This window comes from Sphaeramia orbicularis, chromosome 16, assembly GCF_902148855.1.
Source record: "Sphaeramia orbicularis chromosome 16, fSphaOr1.1, whole genome shotgun sequence".
Taxonomy (NCBI): Eukaryota; Metazoa; Chordata; class Actinopteri; order Kurtiformes; family Apogonidae; genus Sphaeramia; species Sphaeramia orbicularis.
The window spans coordinates 25,182,249-25,208,169 of record NC_043972.1 but is presented as its reverse complement, the minus strand read 5'-3'; the positions used below and the strand labels follow the sequence as shown (position 1 = coordinate 25,208,169).

The window sequence follows — 25,921 nt, the reverse complement described above, 5'->3', positions numbered from 1 at the left end:
CATCGCAGGTCCTGCAATGTAGGAGGCAAATGAACTCAACATGTTCTCAACTAATTTCAAGGGTATGTGACACACATTGCACGCAGCCATCCACCAATCACAATCGTTCTTAATCAGTTTGGAGTGAGTCGCTGGTAACAACATTGAAAAATGAGCAATGAACAAGAGAATACATGATATGTTCTTTGGTTCTGCCCTACTTTACCTTGAAAAATGGAGACGTCTGAGTGGAATTCTGCTTTAACCTGTTTAACCCTGACCATATTTTCAGGGGAAAAACGCCTAAAAAGACATACCCAAAGTAAATGGAGAATTACTTCTCAATAATAAGGTTCATATGGATGTTATTGGTGTCTATGGACATTTAGAGACCTCACAGAATCTATTCCCATTGTCTAAAATATTGTATCTATTACTATGCCTGAGTAAACTGTAACAAACTAAAAGAGAAATTGGAATTTTTTATTCTCGCCTGTTTTTTTTTCGGCTGGATTGATGATGATATGCATAAATTAATTGTTCATGTCGGAGATTTTTAATAACGTATATTTCACCCCACAAAGATTAAAAATCCTGTTTGAACGTTAAAGTTTGCACTAAAATACACTTTTGATGTACTTTTATTAACATTAGGGTCTAAACATTGAGCAAAAGTTGAAAAAACATTCATTGTCCTGATTTATTATATTTTTATAGTAGATGAATATTAATATAATTTTTTCGGCCCGCGGGTGGGCTGGTAGGGCTAAAAGGGGTTAAGCTTTGTCTTCACAGTGAGTCTTCTTTTTTTTTTTTTTTTTAAATCAGGCTGTCAAACATTTTATTAAACTATCACAAATGTAGGGTTGAAAAATATATATTATAACTTTTTTTTAATCTCTAGTGATGCATATTACAGCATTGAAAATAGCTGTAAGTCATTCTGTTGGTTTAGAAATGTTATATGAATTTTAGTCTAAAATTTTATTTTTTTTAAGTCTAAAAAAAAAATACCATAAAGTAAAATTGCTGCTTAGATTTTACTCTATTTGCTCTTAAAATGCATCACATATTCGTTTTTTTTTTTTTTTTGGGGGGGGAATAATCATTGGGAGAAATGAGGCAAACAGGAAATGCTACTAATTTTGAGAATTTCAAAATACTGTTAATAAAATGTTATATTATATGAGATATTTATGTGTAAAAATGGTAGCGAAAGCTCTTAACATGACTCGTTAAATGAATCACTGATCAGAAAAATGACTCTGGATCTAAGTATTACATAATGAATAGCATACTTATCATCATTGCTCACTGTCTCTGGAGGTTAAAGAAATGGCTCACGCTGATGTAGAAGTGCGGATATTCGAAAATTAGGCATAATAACATCTTTCATACAACAGATTTTGTAATAGAACCCCGCTCTGCTTGCATGTCTGTCAGTGGACCTAAATGAGGCAGAACACTCAACCACAAGAGCTTTTATTGCTGCATCAGAGGAGGTCTGGTTCAGACAGTCAGTAGCACAGCCTTTGTGAACACAGTAGTCTGTCCCAGTACGTAACGTTCTGTTCCCACTCTGCCGTCAGCCTCTGCACGGGACGCCACTGTGTTGATACACACACATACACACCCATACACACACACACACACACACACACACACACACACACACACACACACACACACAATAGATAACTCGCTTTCTTAGTCATTGCAAGTGAAAAAAAGTGCAGTAGATGTATAAAGATGTTTTTATGCTCATTATTTTTGGCAGTTTAGGTAATTGTAAAGTTCTGGAAACAAGGAGAGAACATGCAGCTAAGGTCAAACCAGGACACTGTGGCTTCATGTGCGGTGGCACCGTTCATGTACTGGGGATTATAGTAGTGCATTTACATAAACGGTCTTCAAAGTGTAGCTATAAAGTGGAACTTAGTTGTATTTGGAATGTTTGGTTTGATTTTATGTACTATTATTCTTTTTTTTTTAGTTTTTTTGTTTTGAAGTTGCACGTTTTTTTTTTTATCGATATGGTGATGTTTCATTTATGCTTTGTGTCGACACTGTTTAACTTCTTTTTCGCCTTTTTTTTTTTTTTTTTTCTTCTCTCTTCTCCAGCAGGACAATATAGACCGCTCTTCAAATCACAGACAAGCTGATCTCATCGGGCCGAGCTCTCCTAACCATCAAGGTTAGTTGTGTTACTTACTTTTTTTTTTTTTTTTTTTTACTTTATTTTTATTGTTTATTTTATGTACATTACAAAACAAGACAAACATAGGGGACATATGGGATACATTGACTACAGTAAATCTTGTGACTAACAATTGTTTTTAGTAGTGTGACGCTGAAGTGAAAATTGTCCATTTCTTCCATTTATCATGACACTGTTTTTCTTGAGTCCTCAGTCTATGGGTCAGAATCTCCATCTCAAATATTCCATTCACAGTTTGTATCCAGTCATTAATTGTACAGGGTGGGGAAGCAAAATTTACAATATTTTGAGGCAGGGATTGAAAGACAGTGTATGACCAATTAGTTTATTGAAAGTCATGAGAATTTATTTGCCACAAGAAAATGTACATAATAGAAAATGTTTTTATTCTATGTGTCCTCCTTCTTTCTCAATAACTGCCTTCACACGCTTCCTGAAACTTGCGCAAGTGTTCCTCAAATATTGGGGTGACAACTTCTCCCATTCTTCTCTAATAGTATCTTCCGGACTTTCTCGTAATAGTTTTGCTCATAGTCATTCTCTTCTTTCCATTATAAACAGTCTTTATGGACACTCCAACTATTTTTGAAATCTCCTTTGGTGTGACGAGTGCATTCAGCAAATCACACACTCTTTGATGTTTGCTTTCCTGATTACTCATATGGGCAAAAGTTTCTGAAAAGGTATGGATAATAGTGTTAGGTATGATTATGACATCAATATATGTTTGGTTTCAAAACAATTGACATAGTGCCTGCTGAGAAAAAACAACTAAATGTTCATTGTAAATTTTGCTTCCCCACCCTGTAGGTGGTTCTAATCTGCACTATTTTTGGTAATAGCCTTTTTACAGGCTGCTAATAGTATTTTAAACAAATATCTATCATTTTTTTCATACATTATTACCAGTAATACATCCAAAATACATCACCAAACATGTTTTAGGAATTGCATAACCCAATATCTTAACAATTGTTGAATATACATTATCCCAGAATGATGCAAGTTTAGGACATGACCAAAAGACATGTGCATAATTTACATTGGTATCCCCACATTCTCTCTAACAAGGCTGAACTCTGGACATATATTTAGCTGTAATTTTTGGAGTTATGAAGTTGTGTTACTTACTTGTGTGAGTGTAAATCTGTAGGTCTGGAGTTAAACTAGTGTTCTGTGACTGCATTTACTTGATAATAATTTACATCAAATAACAGTAGTGGCTTTTCCATTGGACATCTGTGCAAAACTTTACCGATATTTACTAAATGTCAAAAAAACAGAAGTGCGTAATGTCAGTTTTTCCATTAAATCACAAATACAATGATTTGTTTATTTATTATCAAGAGAAGTAATTTCATAAACATGGCAACAAATGTAAATATGGTGTTGATTTACAGATATATTCATTATTATTATTATATATTACCACTCTATCTCGTACTAAATTAAAAAATGATAGGGTTTCGTGGTTTCCAGAAATGCTGTATGGGGGAATGCAGGAAAAACTAGTATAGATACATTAGGGTCAAAACACAGTAATGTCCCGTCAGAGAGCAAACTTTAATTGATTGCCATTCCAACATTTATTTCAATATAAAGTAGCTCCTTGTTTTAGGTAATCCCTTATGGTCCAACTAAAGTAAAAATGAATTTAAAAGTAAAAATGTGGGTCATTTAGCAACACTAATCTGTCAAATTGTCTCTAAAATGTCTCATCAGAGAGATTTCGAATACTGTGTTTGGACCCATTAGTAAAATTACAAAAAAAGAGCTATTAGAATAATTAATAAAGTAGGATATTTTGAAGCAACTAATAATTTAGTCAAAAAAACAGAAGTGCGTAATGTCAGTTTTCCATTAAATCACAAATGCGATGATTTGTTTATTTATTGTCAAGGGAAGTCATTCCATAAACATGACGACGAATGTAAATATGGTGTTGATTTACAGATATATTCATTATTATTATATATTAGCCCTCTATCTCGTACTAAATTAAAAAAATGACAGGGTTTCCTGGTGTGTCCACACATAACGACACGTTTCTTCTTCTTCTTCTTCTTCTTCTTCTTCTTCTTCTTCGCTTGTTGTAACGTATGTCAACATCCATTTTTTTTTATTCACCTGACTAGTTGCGAAAAAAGGTCTTTCCATTGCAGTTTTGCGGGATATCCTCCTGAGACCCAGCAATGCATTTTTGTCGTCTGTAGTGGACAAGAGTTTCACAGCTTTACTTTAACCCTTTCATGCATAGTTGTCACTACAGTGGACAGTTATTCTCCAGCTGTTCTCTTGTATATTCATGGGTTTTGTTGTTTTATTTACATATCAACCAACACTGTGGACGCTCATGCACCATCCCATACACTGTAATTCATACCATTGCTGTCACTTTGCTGATCTTGATAAACCTGATCTGCAGTAACATGTTTGAGTGTAAATCAATTGCTAATTGTTATTGTTTCTTAAACAATTTTATTTTATTTTTTTGTTTTGCATATTATCTCCATGAAGTGAGTAATAACTAGTGTTAGAGTATGTTAAAATGTGAGAAAACATCAGATTAAATGCATTAAAAATGTGGTTTTTTTCATAGTTTTCACACAGTATATTACTCTCTGACATTGTGTTTTAAATACATATTTTTTTGCTTTAGAAATTAAACGCATGATGTCCAGCTGTGTGGACATTTTTGAAACTCTATGAAAAATAAGTTAAAAAACAATAATAATCACAAGTTTTTTCATGCCTAAAGAGGAATAAAAACATCCAGGAAAAAGATCTTGATTGAGGTTCTCATAACTCATGCATGAAAGGGTTAAAAAAAAAATGATATAATGTCCACTGAAAAGGACATTATATTAAAAATATATATATCTGAAAAAACTGTTGCATCATGCTGTTTCCAATGAAGGCAATTATTTAATGTAAAATGGCGAAAATCTTTACTTACTGGGTGTCAGGAGGATATACCATTTGCGCTACACCCGAAAAACCACCTCTAGCCAGCGGAAAAACTTTTAATCGAAAAATGAGACTTTTGTCAAAATTTTTCCATTCGGTAAATTTTTACGCGCAAGTTATATTTGCGCAATTTGAGGGTCAATGGAAAAGTGACGAGTGATAAAATATTGTATGTTTTGTTTTTTTTGTAATATTGTACACTGATTTTACAGTATTACATTTAATTTATTTTTGGGCACATCTAGAAACCACAGAAAGTTCTTCCACTATTATTAGATGTCACTGCTTTTCTGTGCATACAGGTTAATGCACTGCTGCTGCACACACATACATCTATACAGTGAATGTGTGTCTGTACAGTGTGGAGAGTGGCCTGCTGCTCATTATCCTGCGATGGGCGGGGGGGGAGGGTGGCTCGAGGGAGTTAATATATATTTGGGTCTCTTCCGCTGTAAACATTTCAGCAGTTCAAAGGGTGATCTGCATGGACGCAGGGTGCCATTATAATTACGCCGTCTATCTAATTGTGCCATACAGGGTTCATCCATGACAATCGGAGCATGAGATTTAAGCACAATATTGGCCCAGCATGGAAGGTAAGGGCGGGGAGTCTGCGACGACTCAACAAGTGAATTAGAACGCTTGGCCCTAGCATGGGAAATAAATGGAGCAGAAATTACATTGTCATTTTTCATGATCGGCCAGAATGGAGGGAACACAGGAGAACTCAGATGAATGGAGATGGCTTTAACTAGAGGAACATTTTTGCTTACACTGCCTGAATAATGATTCAAAAGGATACCCTGTTGTTTTTTTTTTTTTTTTTTTTGCCAAATATGTGTTTTAACTCTGATTTTTGAGCTTTGATTTTTGTGAGATCTGTGTCACTAATGCTGTTGTTTAACTTTATTTAAAGACATCAGCACACCATGGCCAAGCTGTACTACTGCTTCCACTTGAATCGCTACATACTGTATAATACAAAAGACAGATTATGAATTAAGTCACAATGGATTAGCTGTTGAAGTTGTTTAAAGCTGTTTTCTGGTAAATATAATTATGCGTGTTTGCTCTAAAGCCAGAACAGCTACCAACTACTTGCACTTGTACTTACGATCCGCTTATAAATAGTTTAGTTTAATTTATTTGGCTCAAACTTTTAAGTAAAAAAGCAAAAAGACCTACAAAAAAAAAAACAAAAAAAAAAAAACAATAAAAGCAAGAAGTCAGTTACATACAGTATGCACCCATAAATGGTCATTAATCACAGAAAAAGTTACGAAATACAATAAATATAGCATAAATGTACATATGAATCAACTCATAAACACAATTTGAGAAGAGACAGAAAGAAGCAAAGGTTTACCTAGTCCTGCCCCTTCCTTATTTTTAGTGTCAGATTCATAACCAAATATATTTCTTTCATTGGCTATTTATCACATCAAAATAACTCGTCACCTTTGTATTGGTTGTATCACCATTGTGAAACCATTCTGCCAGAAAGAAAAAAACAAACAAATAGAGACTAAACTATACAGGGTGTAATTCATAAACCCCAAACTACATACAGTCATGGAAAAAATTATTAGACCACCCTTGTTTTCTTCAATTTCTTGTTCATTTTAATGCCTGGTACAACTAAAGGTACATTTATTTGGACAAATATAAGGATAACAACAAAAATAGTTTAATTGCAGAGCTGATATCTATCCATTTTCTATGTTTTCTTGATAATAACCAAAATCACTTCAGTTCTTACAATAAATCCTCTTTAGCCCTATCGGCCCACCCGCGGGCCGAAAAAATTATATTAATATTCATCTACTATAAAAATATAAAAAGTCAGGACAGTGGGTGTTTTTTTCAACTATTCCCCGAAGTTTAGACCCTAATGTTAACAAAAGTACATCAAAAGTGTATTTCAGTGCAAACTTTAATGTTCAAACATGATTTTTAATCTTTGTGGGGTGAAATATACGCTATTAAAAATCTCCGACGCGAACAGTTAATTTATGCATATCATCGTCAATCCAGCCGAAAAAAAACAGGCGAGAATAAAAAATTCCAATTTCTCTTTTAGTTTGTTACAGTTTACTCAGGCATAGTAATAGATACAATATTTTAGACAATGGGAATAGATTCTGTGAGGTCTCTAAATGTCCAGAGACACCAAGAACATCCATATGAACCTTGTTATTGTGGAGTAATTCTTCATTTACTTTGGGTATGTCTTTTTAGGCGTTTTTCCCCTGAAAATATGGTCAGGGTTTAACAGGTTAATATCTAAAGTAAAGTAAAGTAAAGTAAATTTTATTTATAGAGCACTTTTCACAGACAGAGTCACAAAGTGCTTTATCAATCTATGGCATTGTACTGCCAAAAACAGTGCTTTTAGGCATTCCATGTTTTCTTTTCTGTCTGTTTTAGTCACATTATACACACAGGAGTTAGTAGTGGATTGCATAACCATTGTTTTTAATGACTTTTGATAGTCTAATAATTTTTTCCACAACTGTATAAATCCATCACAAATATCTCCCATTACACATACCAAAATATGAAAGTGGTCTGATTACTCCATGTATTTGTATGAGTCGATTAACATTTGTTTGTATTCTCTTTTAAATAGCAGTGTATTCTTACATGACTTTAAAGTGTCATCAGGTTTATTCCATAACTTGATCCCACATACAGAAGTGCACAGACTTTTCAGAGTAGTGTGGATGGGTAAATGAAGTTACGTTCAGCCCTTAGACTGAAGCCTTCATCTCTCATTTTGAGCATGTTTTGCAGATTACTAGGTAGTCTGACTAACATAACCTGGACTAACACTGTTTTAAAAGTAAAAACTAGATCAGTGTGGAAAAAATCCAATATTCTCTTCACTTTTCTGACACGAAATTTGACAAGATATGGGCCTCTTTATGACTTCTTTTGCAAACTCTAACACTCAGCTCATTATTTCATTAATTATGTCATGTGGGACTCTAAAGGCAGTAAATCAATGGTCCTCATTTTTCTTTTTTTCTTGTTTTTTTTTTTTTTTTGGGGGGGGGGGGTCCTTTTTTTATTTTATTTATTTTTTCTTTTTTATGTTTTCATTTTATTTTATTTATGTTTTTATTTTATTATATTTATTTTTTATGTTTTTATTTTATTTATTACCTCCGCCAAGGAGGTTATGTTTTTGCCAGGGTTTGTTTGTTTGTTTGTCCGTTAGTGTACAACATAACTCAAAAAGTTATGGACAGATTTTGATGAAATTTTCAGGGTTTGTTGGAAATGGGATAAGGAAAAAATGATTACATTTTGGTGGTGATCGGGGGTGGGGGGGCCCACGAGGGGGGCGCAGACCAGAAAATTTCATCAAAATCTGTCCATAACTTTTTGAGTTATGTTGCACACTAACGGACAGACAAACAAACAAACAGACAGACAGACAAACAAACCCTGGCAAAAACATAACCTCCTTGGCGTGGGGGGGCCCACGGGGGGGGGGCACTGATCAACCTTGGCGGAGGTCTGCGCTCTCCGAGTGCTTCTAGTTTATTTATGTTTTCATTTTATTTATTTATTTTTGTTTTGATGGTTGGGAGTTAGATGTTTGTTTTCTGTATTGAAAAACTTTGTCTTTAATTGAACATGTATTGTATCTCTTCTTTCACGCCAGAAAATCAATAAAAATATTGGATTTAAAAAAAAAAAAAAAACTAGGCCAAAAACTTTTAATAGTGATGATTTCAAAAATAGTGGATTGGTGTGGTCTCTGTAGCCTGAATGATTAATAATCCTTACAGCTCTTTTTTTTGTAATGTGCACATCTTTTGTAAGTTAGATTTATACTTAAACACAATAAGACAGGATCATTGTGAAGTAAAGTATATGTAAAGCTTTTTGTGGTAATAAATACTTTGTTTTATTAATTATTCCTATACTCCTTGATATTTTAGAACACACATATCTTATGTATGGTTTCCAGCAAAGCTTGAAAAGATCGGATTTGGTCCATGTGATGTAATTTGTAAATAAACACACACCTTTATAGTTTATATTTACTGTAAGTCAAAGTGTTAATTTTTTACTGAAGTGCAAAAATTCTTCAAAAGTCCAGCTGGATGAGGTCATGTTTCACGGTTCATACGTAAGTGTTGTGCAGTCAGAGATGCGATGTCACAGACTTGCACTGTTGGAGTGGCGTCCGCTCTTTGTTTGAGTTCCATGTCAGAGTGAGTCCAGTCTTATAGCTGGACTCATTGTCTGTAACGTTCTAGAACTGTCTCTGTGCACAGAGCCTTGTGAATTTTGGAGTTACATGAATAAGACGTCTTATTATTTGACATCCTATCTCCTCAAAGAATATGTGGGTAAATACCAGGAGAAAACTGATCGTCCGTAGCTGATGTAAAAACATATGATATCATCAAGACCTAAGGTGATGTCATTTTGGTTAAGGTTTGCAGTCGTCATTTGGCCTTAGAGTTGAAGTTTAAGTACGATTATGTTACATGCATACGTTTCTGAATTTGATTGCTTTTAGTTTGTCATTTATAACCACAATTTTCAGTTTTCCTTGGTTTCATGAAAGTGAACAGCTTATGTTTGGTTATTAGTTGAACTAAACAAACAGACTGAAGATGTTTTTGAACATTTGATTGGGGACAGTTCATCCAAACCCTGACATTTTATTAATAGCACAATTAAAATATGAAGAAATATGCCTTGGGCTCATTAATTAAAATGAAAATGTCTGTTCTGTGGTGACTGGATTCATTTAGTCTGAGAAGTTTAAAGTGTTTTTACTTTTTGAAGAAGAACTTGTACCTCTTGCTCCTACGCACCTGTCCCCTGAAGACTTTTTAGGTGTGCACCAGCCTCCATACCTGATTTAATTTTTTTCTTTTTCCCATTCTGCCTACCTCTTATTTGATCTGAACATTTTCTATAATATTATTTCATCAATTTGCTATTTTGCCATACATTACTCTTGCATCTCTTCATAATGCCAATACATACGCACTTATACTGCCTGCACTTTTTTAAAAGTATTTCCTGCTGCTGAGCTGTTGTTGTCTTGTGTATTGTGTTTTTAACCCTTTCATGCATGAATTATGAGAACCTTAATCAAGACTTTTTTTTTTATGAGCGTTTTTTTTAGTCCTCTTTAGGCATAAAAAATGTGATTGAATTTTTTTATGAACCTATTTTTCATGGAGTTATAAAAATGTCCACTCTGCTGGACACCATGCGTTTAATTTTAAAAGCAAAGAAACATGTATTTACTGATATACTGTGAAAACTATGGAAAAAAAAAAACATTTTTAATGATGCTAATCTGATGTTTTCTCACATTTGAACATACTCTTATACTAATTATTACTTACTTTATGGAGATAATATGCAAAAAAACCAAACAAACAAACTGTTAATTAAATGTAATAACAATAAGCAATTTTTTTACATTCAAACATGTTACTGCAGATCAGGTTTATCTAGAACAGCAAAGTTACAGTAATGGTATGAATTGCAGTGTATGGGATGATGTATAAGTGTCCACTGTGTTGGCTGGTATGGAACTAAACCAACAAAATCCATGAATATACAAAAGAACACCTTTGAACAACTGTCCACTGTAGTGACCACTATCCATGAAAGGGTTAATCATATATTTTTTTATACATTGTGCCTACACTGAAGGAGAGCAACCCTTTATTTCATTGTAACTTGTTTTCTAACAATGACAAATAAACTCAAACAAATTAAAAACAATTGTAGTAAAAGTTATGGAGACTTTTAATTTCTTTCACTTAATTTTTCTCTATCTCAATGTGTGTGGATATAATACTATACAAAAAGAACACTCCCTATTCTGCACATGCAATTACAAAAAGATTTAAAATAGGCAATGATTTGGCTCATATCCATCCTTTCACCGTATTTCATGAGAATCACTGCAATAGTTTTTGTGTAATCTTGCAGGAAAAATAGCCTTGAGATGGTATTAAACACAGACATGAGTCATGAGTGTGGAACCGTGACAAGAGACAACATTTTAAAGTGACTGATATTAGATTTTGTGTCACTCCGCTGGCGTCACTGGTGTACAGTATCAGCTAATTCTGTAACTTAATACTAATGTGTCATACATCAAAAGGCTGGGAGTACGTACGTGCACGACCCATGTTTGTATGAGAAAACTTTATCGACACGCCTCAAACCCTGGCTGGTTACATGGATGCGATCGCTGTTTCTAAGAAGGGAGGGGGGAAACTGAGAAGGGGGTGTTTCAGCTGGCCATGCAGCTGCTAGGCAACAAATCCCATCAATGGTACCAATGCGGTGCAGTAATCTGACGGCGTGGCTCTGGAGGGGTGGACCAGCCATGATCTCAGGCCTGGAAATGAAGCTCCCACCTCCAGTTATTTCACTTATTCCTTTGTAGACACAGAGTGACATGTCACAAACACAAATGCACACACTTAAACGCAAACTCACACCCACGTATACAAAAACAAACCGCCCCTGAATCTTCATTAGACGTATCTTCCAAAGGGATTCTCCTCTGTTTATCTATTTTACTTCTTTCACTTCCACCATCGGAAATACATGCGTCAATATGATATTTGCTTTTGGAATTTTATTTACGTGGAAACACAGGAGAAAACCCCTCCCAAAAGGCTCAGTGCCCTGTCACCTATAATGACTTAGACCTGCAAGGACGTCACACTTCCAGTTCCTCTACAACACAGATGTCAAACATGCAGCCCGGGGGCCAAATCTGGCCCACCAAAGGTTCCATTCTGGCCCGCAGGATGAAAGAGCAAAAGTTAACCTGAACAGTCAAAGCTGTCAAAATCGTTTTGGTTCAGGCTCCACATACAGACCACTGTGATCTCAAGTAAAAATAACAACACGATAACCCATAAATAATGACAACTACAGATTTTCTTTGTGAAAAATTATGTGGAAAAAATTGAAGTGAAAAAAAATATATACATATTTATATTACACTGTGAAAATATTTACATTTACAAAAATATTCTTTCACAATAAAACACAAATAAACACATAAATAAAAACAAAATTGAACAACCCAAAATGTGCAATTTGAACAATATTCTGTCTGTTACTAAATGTTTTGTGCATTTCTGGATCCACTTTGATCTGTAGTTGTGTTAATAAGAAGAAATGCAATATTGTAGAAATTGTTCACACTTCAGTTCCAAATTCCAAAATTTTAACAATATTCTGCCTGTTACCAAGTGTTTACGTAACACTGTGTGTAAATGTACATGTATAAATAATAAGTCGAGGCATAATATTGTTAAAATTGCACAAATTTTTCAAATGAAATTTCAGTTTTTTCAGGTTATTCACATCTTTTTTTTGTATAATGTAAATATTTTCGTAATTTAATTGGGTTTTTTTTTGTACTAAAACAAAATGAAAAACTTGGATTTGTCATTATTTATAGGTTATTAAGTCTTTATTTTACTGGTCTGGCCCGCTTGAGATCAAATTGGGCTAAATATGGCCCCTGAACCAAAATGAGTTTGACACCCCTGTTCTACAACATTCAATAACAGAATTTGTAGTCATTGGACAGGGATGTAAAAATTGAAGAAAGTTTTTCCATGATTGTGCAATGAGTATACAACTTTAATTCCAATGAGAATACACATACAGGGTTGGACAAAATAATGGAAACACCTTCACCTCAAGATGATAATGCCCCAATCCATACAGCTAGAATTGTTAAAGAATGGCATGAGGAACATTCTAATGAAGTTGAGCATCTCGTATGGCCGGCACAGTCCCCAGACCTCAACATTATTGAGCATTTATGGTCAGTTTTAGAGATTCAAGTAAGACGTCGATTTCCACCGCCATCGTCTCTAAAAGAATTGGAGGGTATTCTAACTGAAGAATGGCTTAAAATTCCTTTGGAAACAATTCACAAGTTGTACGAATCAATACCTCGGAGAATTGAGGCTGTAATTGCCGCAAAAGGCGGACCTACACCATATTAAATTATATTTTGTTGATTTTTTAAGGTGTTTCCATTATTTTGTCCAACCCCTGTAGATAATCATGTTGATATTGTTGGATTAGATACCGGTGTATAGGTAGTGTATAGCATTATACATGTCATATAAAAACAGTTGAATGTCAGATTAAATTCCATGGGTAATTTATTATTTTAACTGACTTAATAATATTAATAGTACATTTTATTTGTATAGCGCTTTTCATAGAACTCAGACACTTTATATACAGCAGATAAAAACAGAAACCAAACACATTAAAAAAAAATAAAAAGCAGGTGCAAAAGGCAGGTATATGGATATAAAACAATTGAACATTACTTCAATGTAATGCCATCATGAGTGTAATTCTGACAGCTTATTGGGGCGCTTTACACTGAAAAAAAAAAAAAAAAATGTTTTGGCCCTGTAATTATTGCCTACATTATTTGTTTAACCCTTTCATGCATAGTGGTCACTACAGTGGACAGCTATTCTCCAGCTGTTCTCTTATATATTCATGGATTTTATTGTTTTAGTTCCATATCAGCCAACACAGTGGACACTTATGCATCATCCCATACACTGCAATTCATACCATTACTGTAACTTTGCTGTTCTTGATCAATCTGATCTGCAGTAACAGGTTTGAGTGTAAATCAATTGCTTGTTATTGTTAATAGACTGTAATTAACCATTTTTCTTAAACAAAAAGTTTTTTTTTTTGCATATTATCTCCATAAAGTGAGTAATAATTAATATTACAGTATGTTAAAATGTGACAAAACACCAGATTCGCAGCATTAAAAAAATGTATTTCATACTTTTCACACAGTGTATCAGTAAATACATGTTTCTTTGCTTCAGAAATTAAAGGCATGATGTCCAGCTGAGTGGATATTTTTGCAACTCCATGAAAAATAGTTTCATAAAAAAATTCAATTGCATTGTTTTTTTTTTATGCCTAAAGAGGAACAAAAAACACTCAGGAAAGGTAACTTGATTAGGGTCAAAAAACAGTATTCAAAATCTCTCTGACGGGACATTTTAGAGACAATTTGTCCCACATTTTTACTTTTAAATTAATTTTTGCTTTAGTTGGACCATAAGGGATTATTCAAAACAAGGAGCTACTTTATATTGAAATAAACATTGGAATGGCAGTTAATTAAAGTTTGCTCTCTGATGGGATATTACTGTGTTTTGACCCATTAAGGTTCTCATAATTCATGCATGAAAGGGTTAAAATCTAAAATAAATTATCAATTAAGTATTTTTTTACTCTAAGATTCCACTTTTTATTTAATGTGTTACTTGGTATTTGATCAAAATTATGAATTCTCAGTTTGTGTTGTAAATTTGATCAATAATACTGATTAATATTAACTTAACTGCTGTACCGATGATTCATGATTTGTCTCAAGTACATGTATTTTGGGACTTTTCAATATGGTATTTGTTATCAGTCTCTGTTTTTAACTGTTAAATCATTTATTGAACTTAACTGACATGCAATAAGATGACAAACTTATACATACCATCCCCTTCTGTTGAGTTTTTTTTTTTTATGTTTTTTAATCTGTATAAATTAAAGGGTAGCATGGTGGGGCTGTGGTTAGCATGATTCCCTGGTACCGCAGGAAGGTTCTGAGTTTGATTCCCAGTTGGACAGGGGCTTTTCCATGTGGAGTTTGCATGTTGTGCCCTTGACCAAGGTACTGGCACAGATCTGGAGTTGGTCCTCAGGCGCCATGAATGGGAAACCACTACGCCTTGATTATGTACTAGGATGGGTCAAACAGAGGGGTTGAATAAAAGTGAACTTTACCATATTTAAAGGGCTAGTTTTCAGCAACTTCAAAATCAACCCCATGTGTCATCAAATGGGGACAGCATTTTTCCACAAAGTATCTTAATAATGTGTGCTAACACTATACACTTGGCTATAGTTTTATAAATTATATGACTTGTGTGTTTACCGGGGCACCAAATTCTTATTATATCTCACCGTGTCAAATGCAGTGCAGTTTGGATCCACCTTTTTCAGTTATATAAAATAAATAGTTTGGTCTCTATTTATGTTTATTTCTGGCAAAATGGTTGGATCATGGTGATACAACCAATACAAAGGTGCCATGACTAGTTATTCATTGTTATCTATTTTGATGTGATAGACAGCAGATGAAGGGAGTATATTCTGTTATGAATCTGACTCTGAAAGTAAGGAAGGGGCAGGACTAGATAAACCAGGGGTCTCAAACTCATTTTCTTTCAGGGGCCACATTCAGCCCGATTTGATCTGCAGTGGGCCGGACCAGTAAAATAATTGTATAATAATCTATAAATAATGACAACTCCAAATTTTTGTCTTTGTTTTAGTGCAAAAAAACCCCCATTAAATTATGAAAATACTTACTTTTATAAACTATCCAAACAAAAAAAAGATGTGAATAACTTGAAAAAACTGAAATTTATTAAGAAAAATAAGTGCCATTTTAACAATATTCTGCCTCAACTTATCATTTCTACATGTGCATTATGGATCGGATCTACAAAGACACTGTTGTTTGTCCATCAGTCTCAATGACGACCTTGACTTCAGTTTCTGTGGGTCCTGGAGTGGCTTGTCAGCCCTATTTTTGCCCTGAAGTATCTACCACAAAGACTCTAAATACTGAGTAACAGGCAGAAAATAGTTAAAATTGTGCTTAATTTTCTTTAGACATTTCAGGTTGTTTATATTTGTTCAGATTATTCACATTTTATTGTCTCAGGATAGTTTATAAATGTAACTATTTTCATAATTTAATGTTATTTTTTGCATTTAAAAAAAGACAAAAATGTGAAGTTGTCATTATTTATAGGCATAGTGTAATATTTTTTTCACATCAAACCGAGAAGAAAATATGGAGTCATTCTTTTTCGTAGGCTTTTATGCTATTATTATTTTACTGTAGATCATATTGGTCTGTATGTGGAACCAGAACTAAAATGAGTTCCACAGCCTTGACTGTGGAATTTTTGCACTTTGCAAATTCATCCCACGGGCCACATTGGAACCTTTGGCGGGCCGCATTTGGCCCCCAGGCCGCGTGTTTGAGACCCCTGAGATAAACCTTTGTTTCTTTCTGTCCCTTCTCAAACTGTGTTTATGAGTTGATTCATATGTACATTTATGTTATATTTATTGTATTTCATTACTTTTTCTGTGGTGAATGACCATTAATGGGTCCATATGTCATTGACTTCTTGCTTTTATAGCTTTTTTTTTTACCTCCGCCAAGGAACAGTGGAGGTTACGTTTTTATCTGGGTTTGTCCGTTTGTCTGTTTGTCTGTTAGCAAGATAACTCAAAAAGTTATGGATGGATTTGGATGAAAAATTCAGGAAATGTTGATACTGGCACAAGGAACAAATGATGAAATTTTGGTGGTGATCTGGGGTGGGGGAGTGCTTTTCTAGAAAAGACAGCGCAGACCTCCGCCAAGGCAGATCAGTTGCCCCCCCACCCCCGATCACCACCAAAATTTAATCATTTGTTCCTTGTGCCAGTATCAACATTTCCTGAAATTTTCATCCATATCCGGGGCACTGATCTGCCTTGGCGGAGGTCTGCAGTCTCCGAGTGCTTCTAGTTCTTTATTTTTTTTTACTTCAAAGTTTGAGACAAATAAACAGAATAAGAATAAGAAGTAGAACAGCAGTCAGTGAGTGCAGGTCAATCCCCCCCACCCCCCGATCACCACCAAAATTTCATCATTTGTTCCTTGTGCCAGTATCAACATTTCCTGAAAATTTCATCCAAATCCATCCATAACTTTTTGAGTTACTTTGCTAACAGACAAACCCCGATGAAAACATAACCTCTGCTGTTCCTTGGCGGAGGTAATAAAAGCCCTAAACACAGACATACTGAGCAAGGTTATAATAGTTTTGGATTTTTAATTATAGTTTAGTTTTAATTAGTTTTGACTTTTTTTTCTCTAATTCAGTTAGTTTTAATTAGTTTTTAGAGCAGGTTTTCTAGTTTTTATTAGTTATTGTTTTTTTTTCTGAATGCTTAGTTTTAGTTTAGTTTAATTTTAGTATTAGTTTTAGTTATTTCATGTATTTTATCTTCCTCACCATCCTGTTTAAAGAAATTAGTGAGGTGCGAATCACCGGGTTACTCAGGACACTTTACTTGGGGGTCGGGTAAGGGCGGCTCATTGACTGAGCAGAGACACAAACACATGTACAGTAGGATGTATAAATTCCCTAGAGCAGGTTGAGGAGGGTGCGATCCATACACAACGTCACTTACGTGAAAATAGTGCAAAGATGTGCAAAGCGTGAGAGGAGATCACAAAGCAGCCAGCAGTAAACCAGATAGAAACATAATATAAACCAGCTAACCAGCAGTTAAAGCAGATTAAAGCAGATAAAAACATATATAAACCAGATAGAAACATATATAAACCAGATAGAAACATATATAAATCAGTTAACCAGCAGTTAAACCAGATAGAAACATAATATAAACCAGCTAACCAGCAGTTAAAGCAGATAAAAACATATATAAACCAGATAGAAACATATATAAACCAGATAGAAACATATATAAATCAGTTAACCAGCAGTTAAACCAGATAGAAACATAATATAAACCAGCTAACCAGCAGTTAAAGCAGATAAAAACATATATAAACCAGATAGAAACATATATAAACCAGATAGAAACATATAGAAACCAGATAGAAACATATATAAATCAGTTAACCAGCAGTTAAACCAGATAGAAACATAATATAAACCAGCTAACCAGCAGTTAAAGTAGATAAAAACATATATAAACCAGATAGAAACATATATAAACCAGATAGAAACATATATAAATCAGTTAACCAGCAGTTAAACCAGATAGAAACATAATATAAACCAGCTAACCAGCAGTTAAAGCAGATAAAAACATATATAAACCAGATAGAAACATATATAAACCAGATAGAAACATATATAAACCAGATAGAAACATATATAAATCAGTTAACCAGCAGTTAAACCAGATAGAAACATAATATAAACCAGCTAACCAGCAGTTAAAGCAGATAAAAACATATATAAACCAGATAGAAACATATATAAACCAGATAGAAACATATATAAATCAGTTAACCAGCAGTTAAACCAGATAGAAACATAATATAAACCAGCTAACCAGCAGTTAAAGCAGATAAAAACATATATAAACCAGATAGAAACATATATAAATCAGTTAACCAGCAGTTAAACCAGATAGAAACATATATAAACCAGATAAAAACATATATAAATCAGTTAACCAGCAGTTAAACCAGATAAAAACATATATAAACCAGATAGAAACATATATAAACCAGATAGAAACATATATAAATCAGTTAACCAGCAGTTAAACCAGATAGAAACATATATAAACCAGCTAACCAGCAGTTAAACTGGATAGAAACATATATAAACCAGATAGAAACATATATAAATCAGTTAACCAGCAGTTAAACCAGATAGAAACATATATAAACCAGCTAACCAGCAGTTAAACCAGATAGAAACATATATAAACCAGCTAACCAGCAGTTAAACCGGATAGAAACATATATAAACCAGATAGAAACATATATAAACCAGATAAAAACATATATAAACCAGATAGAAACATATATAAACCAGATAAAAACATATATAAACCAGATAGAAACATATATAAACCAGTTAACCAGCAGTAAACCAGATAGAAACATATATAAACCAGCTAACCAGCAGTTAAACCAGATAGAAACATATATAAACCAGATAAAAACATATATAAACCAGATAGAAACATATATAAACCAGCTAACCAGCAGTTAAACCAGATAGAAACATACATAGACCAGCTAACCAGCAGTTAATCCAGACAGAAACATATATAAACCAGATAAAAACATATATAAACCAGATAGAAACATATATAAACCAGTTAACCAGCAGTTAAACCAGATAGAAACATATATAAACCAGATAAAAACATATATAAACCATATAGAAACATATATAAACCAGATAAAAACATATATAAACCAGATAGAAACATATATAAACCAGTTAACCAGCAGTAAACCAGATAGAAACATATATAAACCAGTTAACCAGCAGTAAACCAGATAGAAACATATGTAAACCAGCTAACCAGCAGTTAAACCAGATAGAAACATACATAGACCAGCTAACCAGCAGTTAAACCAGACAGAAACATATATAAACCAGATAAAAACATATATAAACCAGATAGAAACATATATAAACCAGTTAACCAGCAGTTAAACCAGATAGAAACATATATAAACCAGCTAACCAGAAGTAAACCGCACAGAAACATATGTAAACCATATAGAAACATATATAAACCACTTATAAACATATATAACCCAGTTCCTCATCAGTAAACCACACCTTAGCAGATATCTCATATCTTAATCATCTACAGTTCCATTATTAGCCAACTTTGCTTCATTTCATTAGAACAGGTTCCATACCTCTGTAATTGGATTAGTTTTCCTCCTCCTCTTTTCTCCTCTTCTAAACTGTGCAGTTAAGGCCTTGGAAGGCCTTTTCATGGTGATAAACTCTCCAGTCTTTACCTGGATGCTAGTTCAACACTGACGCTGTCATTTAGCTCCGCTCTGTCTCTGTCACTCAGGCACACACGGTGCACAAAAAAAAAAAAAAAAAGATATCTTCAATATGAAAGAATTTTGTATCATATGATGTGAAAATGCCCATAAATGTAAGCAAAAATGTTAAAAAAGCCAATATGTAGCATAGTTCAGAAAGTTGACCTGATTGAGCAAAATTAATGTGATTTTTGGATTCAGCACACCAAAATTATCCTAAACCAGCTCAAAAAACTTAAACAATAAATTTGTTGTTGACCAGTGTAATCCTTACATTTCTAGTGGGCCGTATGTTTGACACCCCTGCTTTAAAACGCGTGGTCTATATCTACAGAAGCAGATATACCTGAATGCATTATGTAAAAATGCTTCAAATATTCACTTTAATGTAAAAAAAAAAAATCTTTTTGGACACTGCAACCTTTGCCGTCTCCCTGTCTGAACTCCCTTCTTTTTCCTCCCTTTTAGTCTGTCTGTCATGTGAGTCTGTGTCTTTATTCCACTCCTTACTCCTTTCACCCATGTTTGTCTGTTTTTCCTCCCGTCCCACCACTCCTCCTGTTTTCCTCTGACCCTCCCACACTCTCCCTCCCCATTAGGAGGCTTGGCCCTCAGTGGGTGTATGTGTGCACTGTCACCAGAGGTATTGTACTCCCCAGTGTGGAGCCACGCTTAACAGTTTAGACTTGCACTGTCTATATTCCCACTGATCCCTTTCAATGGAAACCACTATGCTGGGCTGGTATTCAAAGGCTGTTTATCCCCCTTTCTGTCTCTTGTGCGTATGTGTTTTCAATTGATGTACTGTATATATATATATACCCCTTACTTATTTGCCCCTCCTCTTTGTTTTTAACCACCAGAAATGAATGCATGAATAATTGCAAAAAATGCGAAGACTACATTCCTGGGTTAAGTAGGAACCCAGAGCCATATGTGTGTGTTATCAATACAATAGAATTGTTTTGGTCAGTGTCTAGCTCACTAATGATCTGTAATATTCACAACAGCTTTTATGCAGATTATTTCCAGACCTGATGAATTTTACAGTGGTTTAATTCTGTATGTAGCATGGCTCAGACAATAGACGAAGCTTGGGCTGTTTTTTTTTTTTTCCCCTCCTAAATGAAGCTCTTATAGGTTTGTAAAAAATGAGAAAACACAAACCATGGGAGAAATCAAAGAATGAGCAAATGAGGACAGTAAAGTCGGAGTTATTCTTTACCCCATCAGGGTATTAAACACATACTTCAGACCAAGTTATAAAATAGGTTAGTGAGACCTTTGCTATGATATTGACGACAAGATGAAACATTTCAGATTAATAAACAGTTATAAAAAATAATCGTCAGTCCCGATATATATGTGGTGGATGTGTGAGGGAATGAATGAATGGATGCTGATATGTGAGTGATGCATATTTTGTTTTTATTATATATTTTTATAGTTATTTTCACTATTTATTACTATTACTATTTATGAGTCTCTGTCCTTGGGGGGGGACAAACTCATTTTGGTTCATGGGCCATATTCAGCCCAATTTGATCTCAAGTGGGCCAGACCTGTAAAATAATGACTTAATAATCTACAAATAATGACAAATCCAAGTTTTTCTTTTTGTTTTAGTACAAAAAACCCCCAATTAAGTTATGAAAATATTTACATTTTACAAAAAAGATGTGAATAACCTGAAAAAACAGAAATTTCATTTGAAAAATTTGTGCAATTTTAACAATATTATGCCTCGACTTATTATTTATGCATGTACATTACACACAGTGTTACATAAACATTTGGTAACAGGCAGAATATTGTTAAAATTTTGGAGTTTGGAGCTAAAATTTGAACAGTTTCTACAATATTATCTGTTATTATTAACACAACTCCAGATCACAGTAGATCCATAAATGCACAAAACATTTAGTAACAGGTATAATGTTGTTAAAATTGCACATTTGGGGTTGTTCATCTTTGTTTTTATTTATGTATTTATTTGTATTTTATTGTGAAAGAATAATTTTGTAAATGTAAATATTTTCACAGTGTAATGTTATTTTTTTACTTAAAATTTTTCCACATAATTTTTCACAAGGAAACTTGTAGTAGTCATTATTTATGGGTTATTGTGTTGTTATTTTTACTGTAGATCACATTGGTCTTTATGTGGAACCTGACCCAAAATGATTTGGAAAACCTTGATTGTTCAGGTTCATTTTTACACTTTCATTCTATGGGCCGGAATGGAACCTTTAGTGGGCCAGATTTGGCCCCCCTGCCGCATGTTTGACACCTGTGCTCTATCCTGATAGTGCACCTAAATTTCGACAATGAAGTATCTTATCTTATCTTATCGTATCTTATCTTATCTTATCTTATCTTATCTTATCTTATCTTATCTTATCTTATCTTATCTATAATAAATTGTAAACCACTGCCAGAGGTCAGTCTATTCTATCAAGATGAAAGAGTCACAGTATGTTTTTATTTATAACACCATATTTAAAGTATTTGCAGAACATAAAATTCCACTGTACAGCTACTGTGTGATGTTTTACCGCTGGATTCAGCTATAAATTGCTGATATGCCTCTAGTTTGTTTTGTAAACCCCTATTAATGGTGGTGAGTGACCACTATCAACAACCTGGTGACGTAGTGTGTGTTTGGGTTGCAGCTGAACTCATGAAATTCATGAGTTCAAAACAATACTTGGAAAGTTGATTTTGGAAAACTAGATATAGAGTTCGGTGTCAAAGTTTGTTGCATCACAGTCGCATATTCACAATGTTTGATTGATATCTTTATTTCGATCATGTAAAAACAGAAATGCAAATAAATGATGATCAAGAGAATGAGAACAAAACAGTAACTTAAAACTGCAACGTCTTAAGCCTCAAAATGTACATGAGCGAAAAGAAGTTGGAAGAAGTATAAACTTATCTAATCCTACCCCTTCAAACCTTTCCATATTGACTGAAAACAACACTGTCCCAAATTTATCAGCAATTTTCAAACATGTACATTTAGTCACTCATTCATATTCCAACACATTCACCAACACAAAATTAATATCCAAATAACAAACACCTTATGGAGTTTATTTATCAATGTGCCTCTGGAAAATAATTTCTTTATGCCTCTTTTTAAACACAATCATACTGGAAATATGCTTTAGTTCTGCGCTCAGTCTATTCTACAGTTTAACTACCCTCAACAGTTCTGTCATTTGCTTCCTGTAGCTTTATCCAGGTTTGTTTTGTTTGTTTTAATTCATGGCGGTCATATTGTAGTGGTACATGTGACTGCTTTTGCATTTGATGTGCATGCAGAATATGCAGAAATATACTTCCAAAATGTCCCCTTTTGTCCCTGTCATAACACTGGGTTACAAAAAAATGTTTTTTGCAAGTTGTCTAGGTTTTTTCAACTGAATTAGGACCATTTTGTACCGCTAAATCCAAAAATGACATCTGTTTTTCTCAATCAGGTCAGGGTTTTTTGCTAATTTGATTTTGAAAAATTTGATCTTCTCACAAAATTGATTACATTTTTGTGACTTTAGCAGTTGATTTTTTTATATAGTTCTCACCCAAAATAGGTTTTAAGAGAAAAAAAATCATTTTCTAGCAGGATTCCTGTTAGGTACAATGGTGTATTCACCGCAGATGTAGCAGAATACGTCAGGCTTATTTTCGCAAGATCTTCTAGTCAAAGCCATTTCATTCACCTGTAATATTAAAAAAAAAACTTTAATCATAAATTGGCAAAAGTAAAATCTTCAGAACTTGTTTATTGCAAGAAATATGAAAGAATTTTGTATCATATGATGTGAAAATGCCCATAAATGTAAGCAAAAATGTTAAAAAGCCAATATGTAGCATAGTTCAGAAAGTTGACCTGATTGAGCAAAATTAATGTGATTTTTGGATTCAGCACACCAAAATGATCCTAAATCAGCTCAAAAAGCTTAAACAATAAATTTGTTGTTGACCAGTGTAATCAGACACATAGACAATTTATGCTTTTTGAACTCCAACCAAAGAAAGAACAACTTTTTTTTTTTTTAATTTTGCCCCCTGGTACCAAATACTAATGAGTTTAATTAAATCCTGTGTGTGCATGACTGCCTGTGCGATTTCTGTGTCATCAGTCAGTCCGACTCATACCCCAGTGCATGACGCATATCTTTATTTGCTCAGTTGTGACATGCACAGGTGAGTGCAGTCATATGACGCACAAATAATACACCCATGCTTGTTTGTGGCAGTGTTTCTTTGTATGCAAACAGCGCTGCCCGCTCGCTACTGAGGCCAAACTGCAGGTCAGCTTACTAGTGAAGCTACTGTATACATGTCACCTAGTGTGAATATTGCATAAAGAAAAATGGTTTGTTCAAGGTAAAAAAAAAAAAAAAAAATTAGCATTTTTAGTTTTGGTTTGGTTTGTTTTCACTGTTCTCCGTAAGCATTTCTTTGATTATACAGTCCTTTAACCCTTTCATGCATACTGGTCACTACAGTGGACATGGATTTTGTTGTTCTTTTTGTTTTTGTTTTGTTTTTACACATATCTTTATTTAAGTTTTAAGACACTACATATCTTTTCTAATATGAATTGGTAACATTATATAGATCTCTGCTGAGCATAAAACTCCAGAATCACAAGCCCTCCCCATAGTTTTCACACAATTTATCAGTAAATACATGTTTCTGTGTGTCAAAAATTAAACGTGTGGTGTCCAGCTGAGTGGACATTTTTGCAATTTCATGAAAAACAGGTTCATACGATTTTTTTTTTCATTATCATTATCATTTTTTTTTTTTTTTTTTTACATTTATTTTTCAGAAGAACATTTTCAATCGCATTGTTTTTTTCATGCCTAAAGAGGAATAAAAACACTCAGGAAAAAAAATTGATTAAGGTTATCATAATTCTTGCATGAAAGGGTTAAAAGAAAAAAAAGTGTATTTCTATGTTAATCATAGCTGGTGACTAGTGCTGTTTACTGTGTTCCATATGTCTGCTCAGGTCTTTAGCCTTGTCAATGGGCTCTCATGCACCCTGTGTCCTGTGGTATATAGCTCTTCAGCTCTCCAGGTTATCTATAAGTAGCTGCTCCAGCTTACCTGTTGCTATTAATACCTACAGATTAACCACCTGCGATTCACAGACACCTGTGATACAGCAACCTGAAACGCTGTCGGGAAAAGAAAACACATTAGTTTTACCTGTGTCAGAGCTGCAGACAAAGCCATGTGACCCACTAACTCTGCTGTAACTCCAATCACAACATTAAAAACTGGCAAACATCTGCATGGAGCTGTTGGTTTCACATGCACCCAAATGAGTTGGAGAGTCAGGATTTCCACAAGTAGAGCTCGTCTCCCCCTAGTGGTGGATTTGTGTTCTGCAGTAGGGATGTGGTGTCTGAGCCCAGAGACCTGATGATGCATTCATGACATATATATTTCCTTTTCATATTGGAGAATTATTAATCATAAGATAAGTCACCCATGCAGATTGTAATTTTAGAAAAAGCAAAGGTAGGTACCCTGGTTACTCAAATGATCAAACTTTCGCAGTGGGAAGGAATTAGATGAGGGCTCCCTTTAAACTTTGATATGACATGCTTCTGGAGTTGCTTGAAAAATTCACTTCATGAATGTGAATGTGCCTAGAGGTTTTCACAAGGGCTTTGAGGATAGAGTTGTCCTCCGAAAGGATTTCTGCGTCCTCTTTTTTAAAGCAGATTTTTCTTTTTTTTTTTTTTTGTATACATGCTTTGGGTTTAGAGCAGATGCTAACACACAGACCTGGCTCTGCTGTCAACCCCTGTGGTAAAGGTGTTACAGGGCACGCTGGTACTTGTACCTGTTATCCCTGGAGATTTGGCTCACAGGGCAACACAATGTGCATAGTCAAGATAGTCTTGCTGATTGAGCACTGGCAAAACTTGTTACCAGTATATGTGTGTGTGTGTGTGTGTGTGTGTGTGTGTGTGTGTGTTTGTCTGTGCACGTGTGTGTCTTTGGGCTCTCATGTGTAACTTGTGCCTTTTTTTTCCCTT

The 25,921-nt window shown here is 34.2% G+C and overlaps 1 protein-coding gene across 5 annotated transcripts in view; it reads left to right on the top strand.

Annotated features, from left to right (window-relative positions):
* The window catches only part of grb10b (growth factor receptor-bound protein 10b), a 112,664-nt gene that overhangs the window by 38,220 nt on the left and 48,523 nt on the right, over nt 1-25,921 (top strand). For 2 of the 5 annotated variants that reach the window (XM_030157605.1, XM_030157604.1), the window contains one exon: nt 2,101-2,173. In XM_030157605.1, coding sequence (XP_030013465.1) covers nt 2,101-2,173 — 73 coding nt within the window. Of the gene's footprint in view, nt 1-2,100; nt 2,174-24,123; nt 24,176-25,921 lie in introns of those variants that run through there. The other 3 variants (XM_030157603.1, XM_030157606.1, XM_030157607.1) reach the window with 2 other exon arrangements.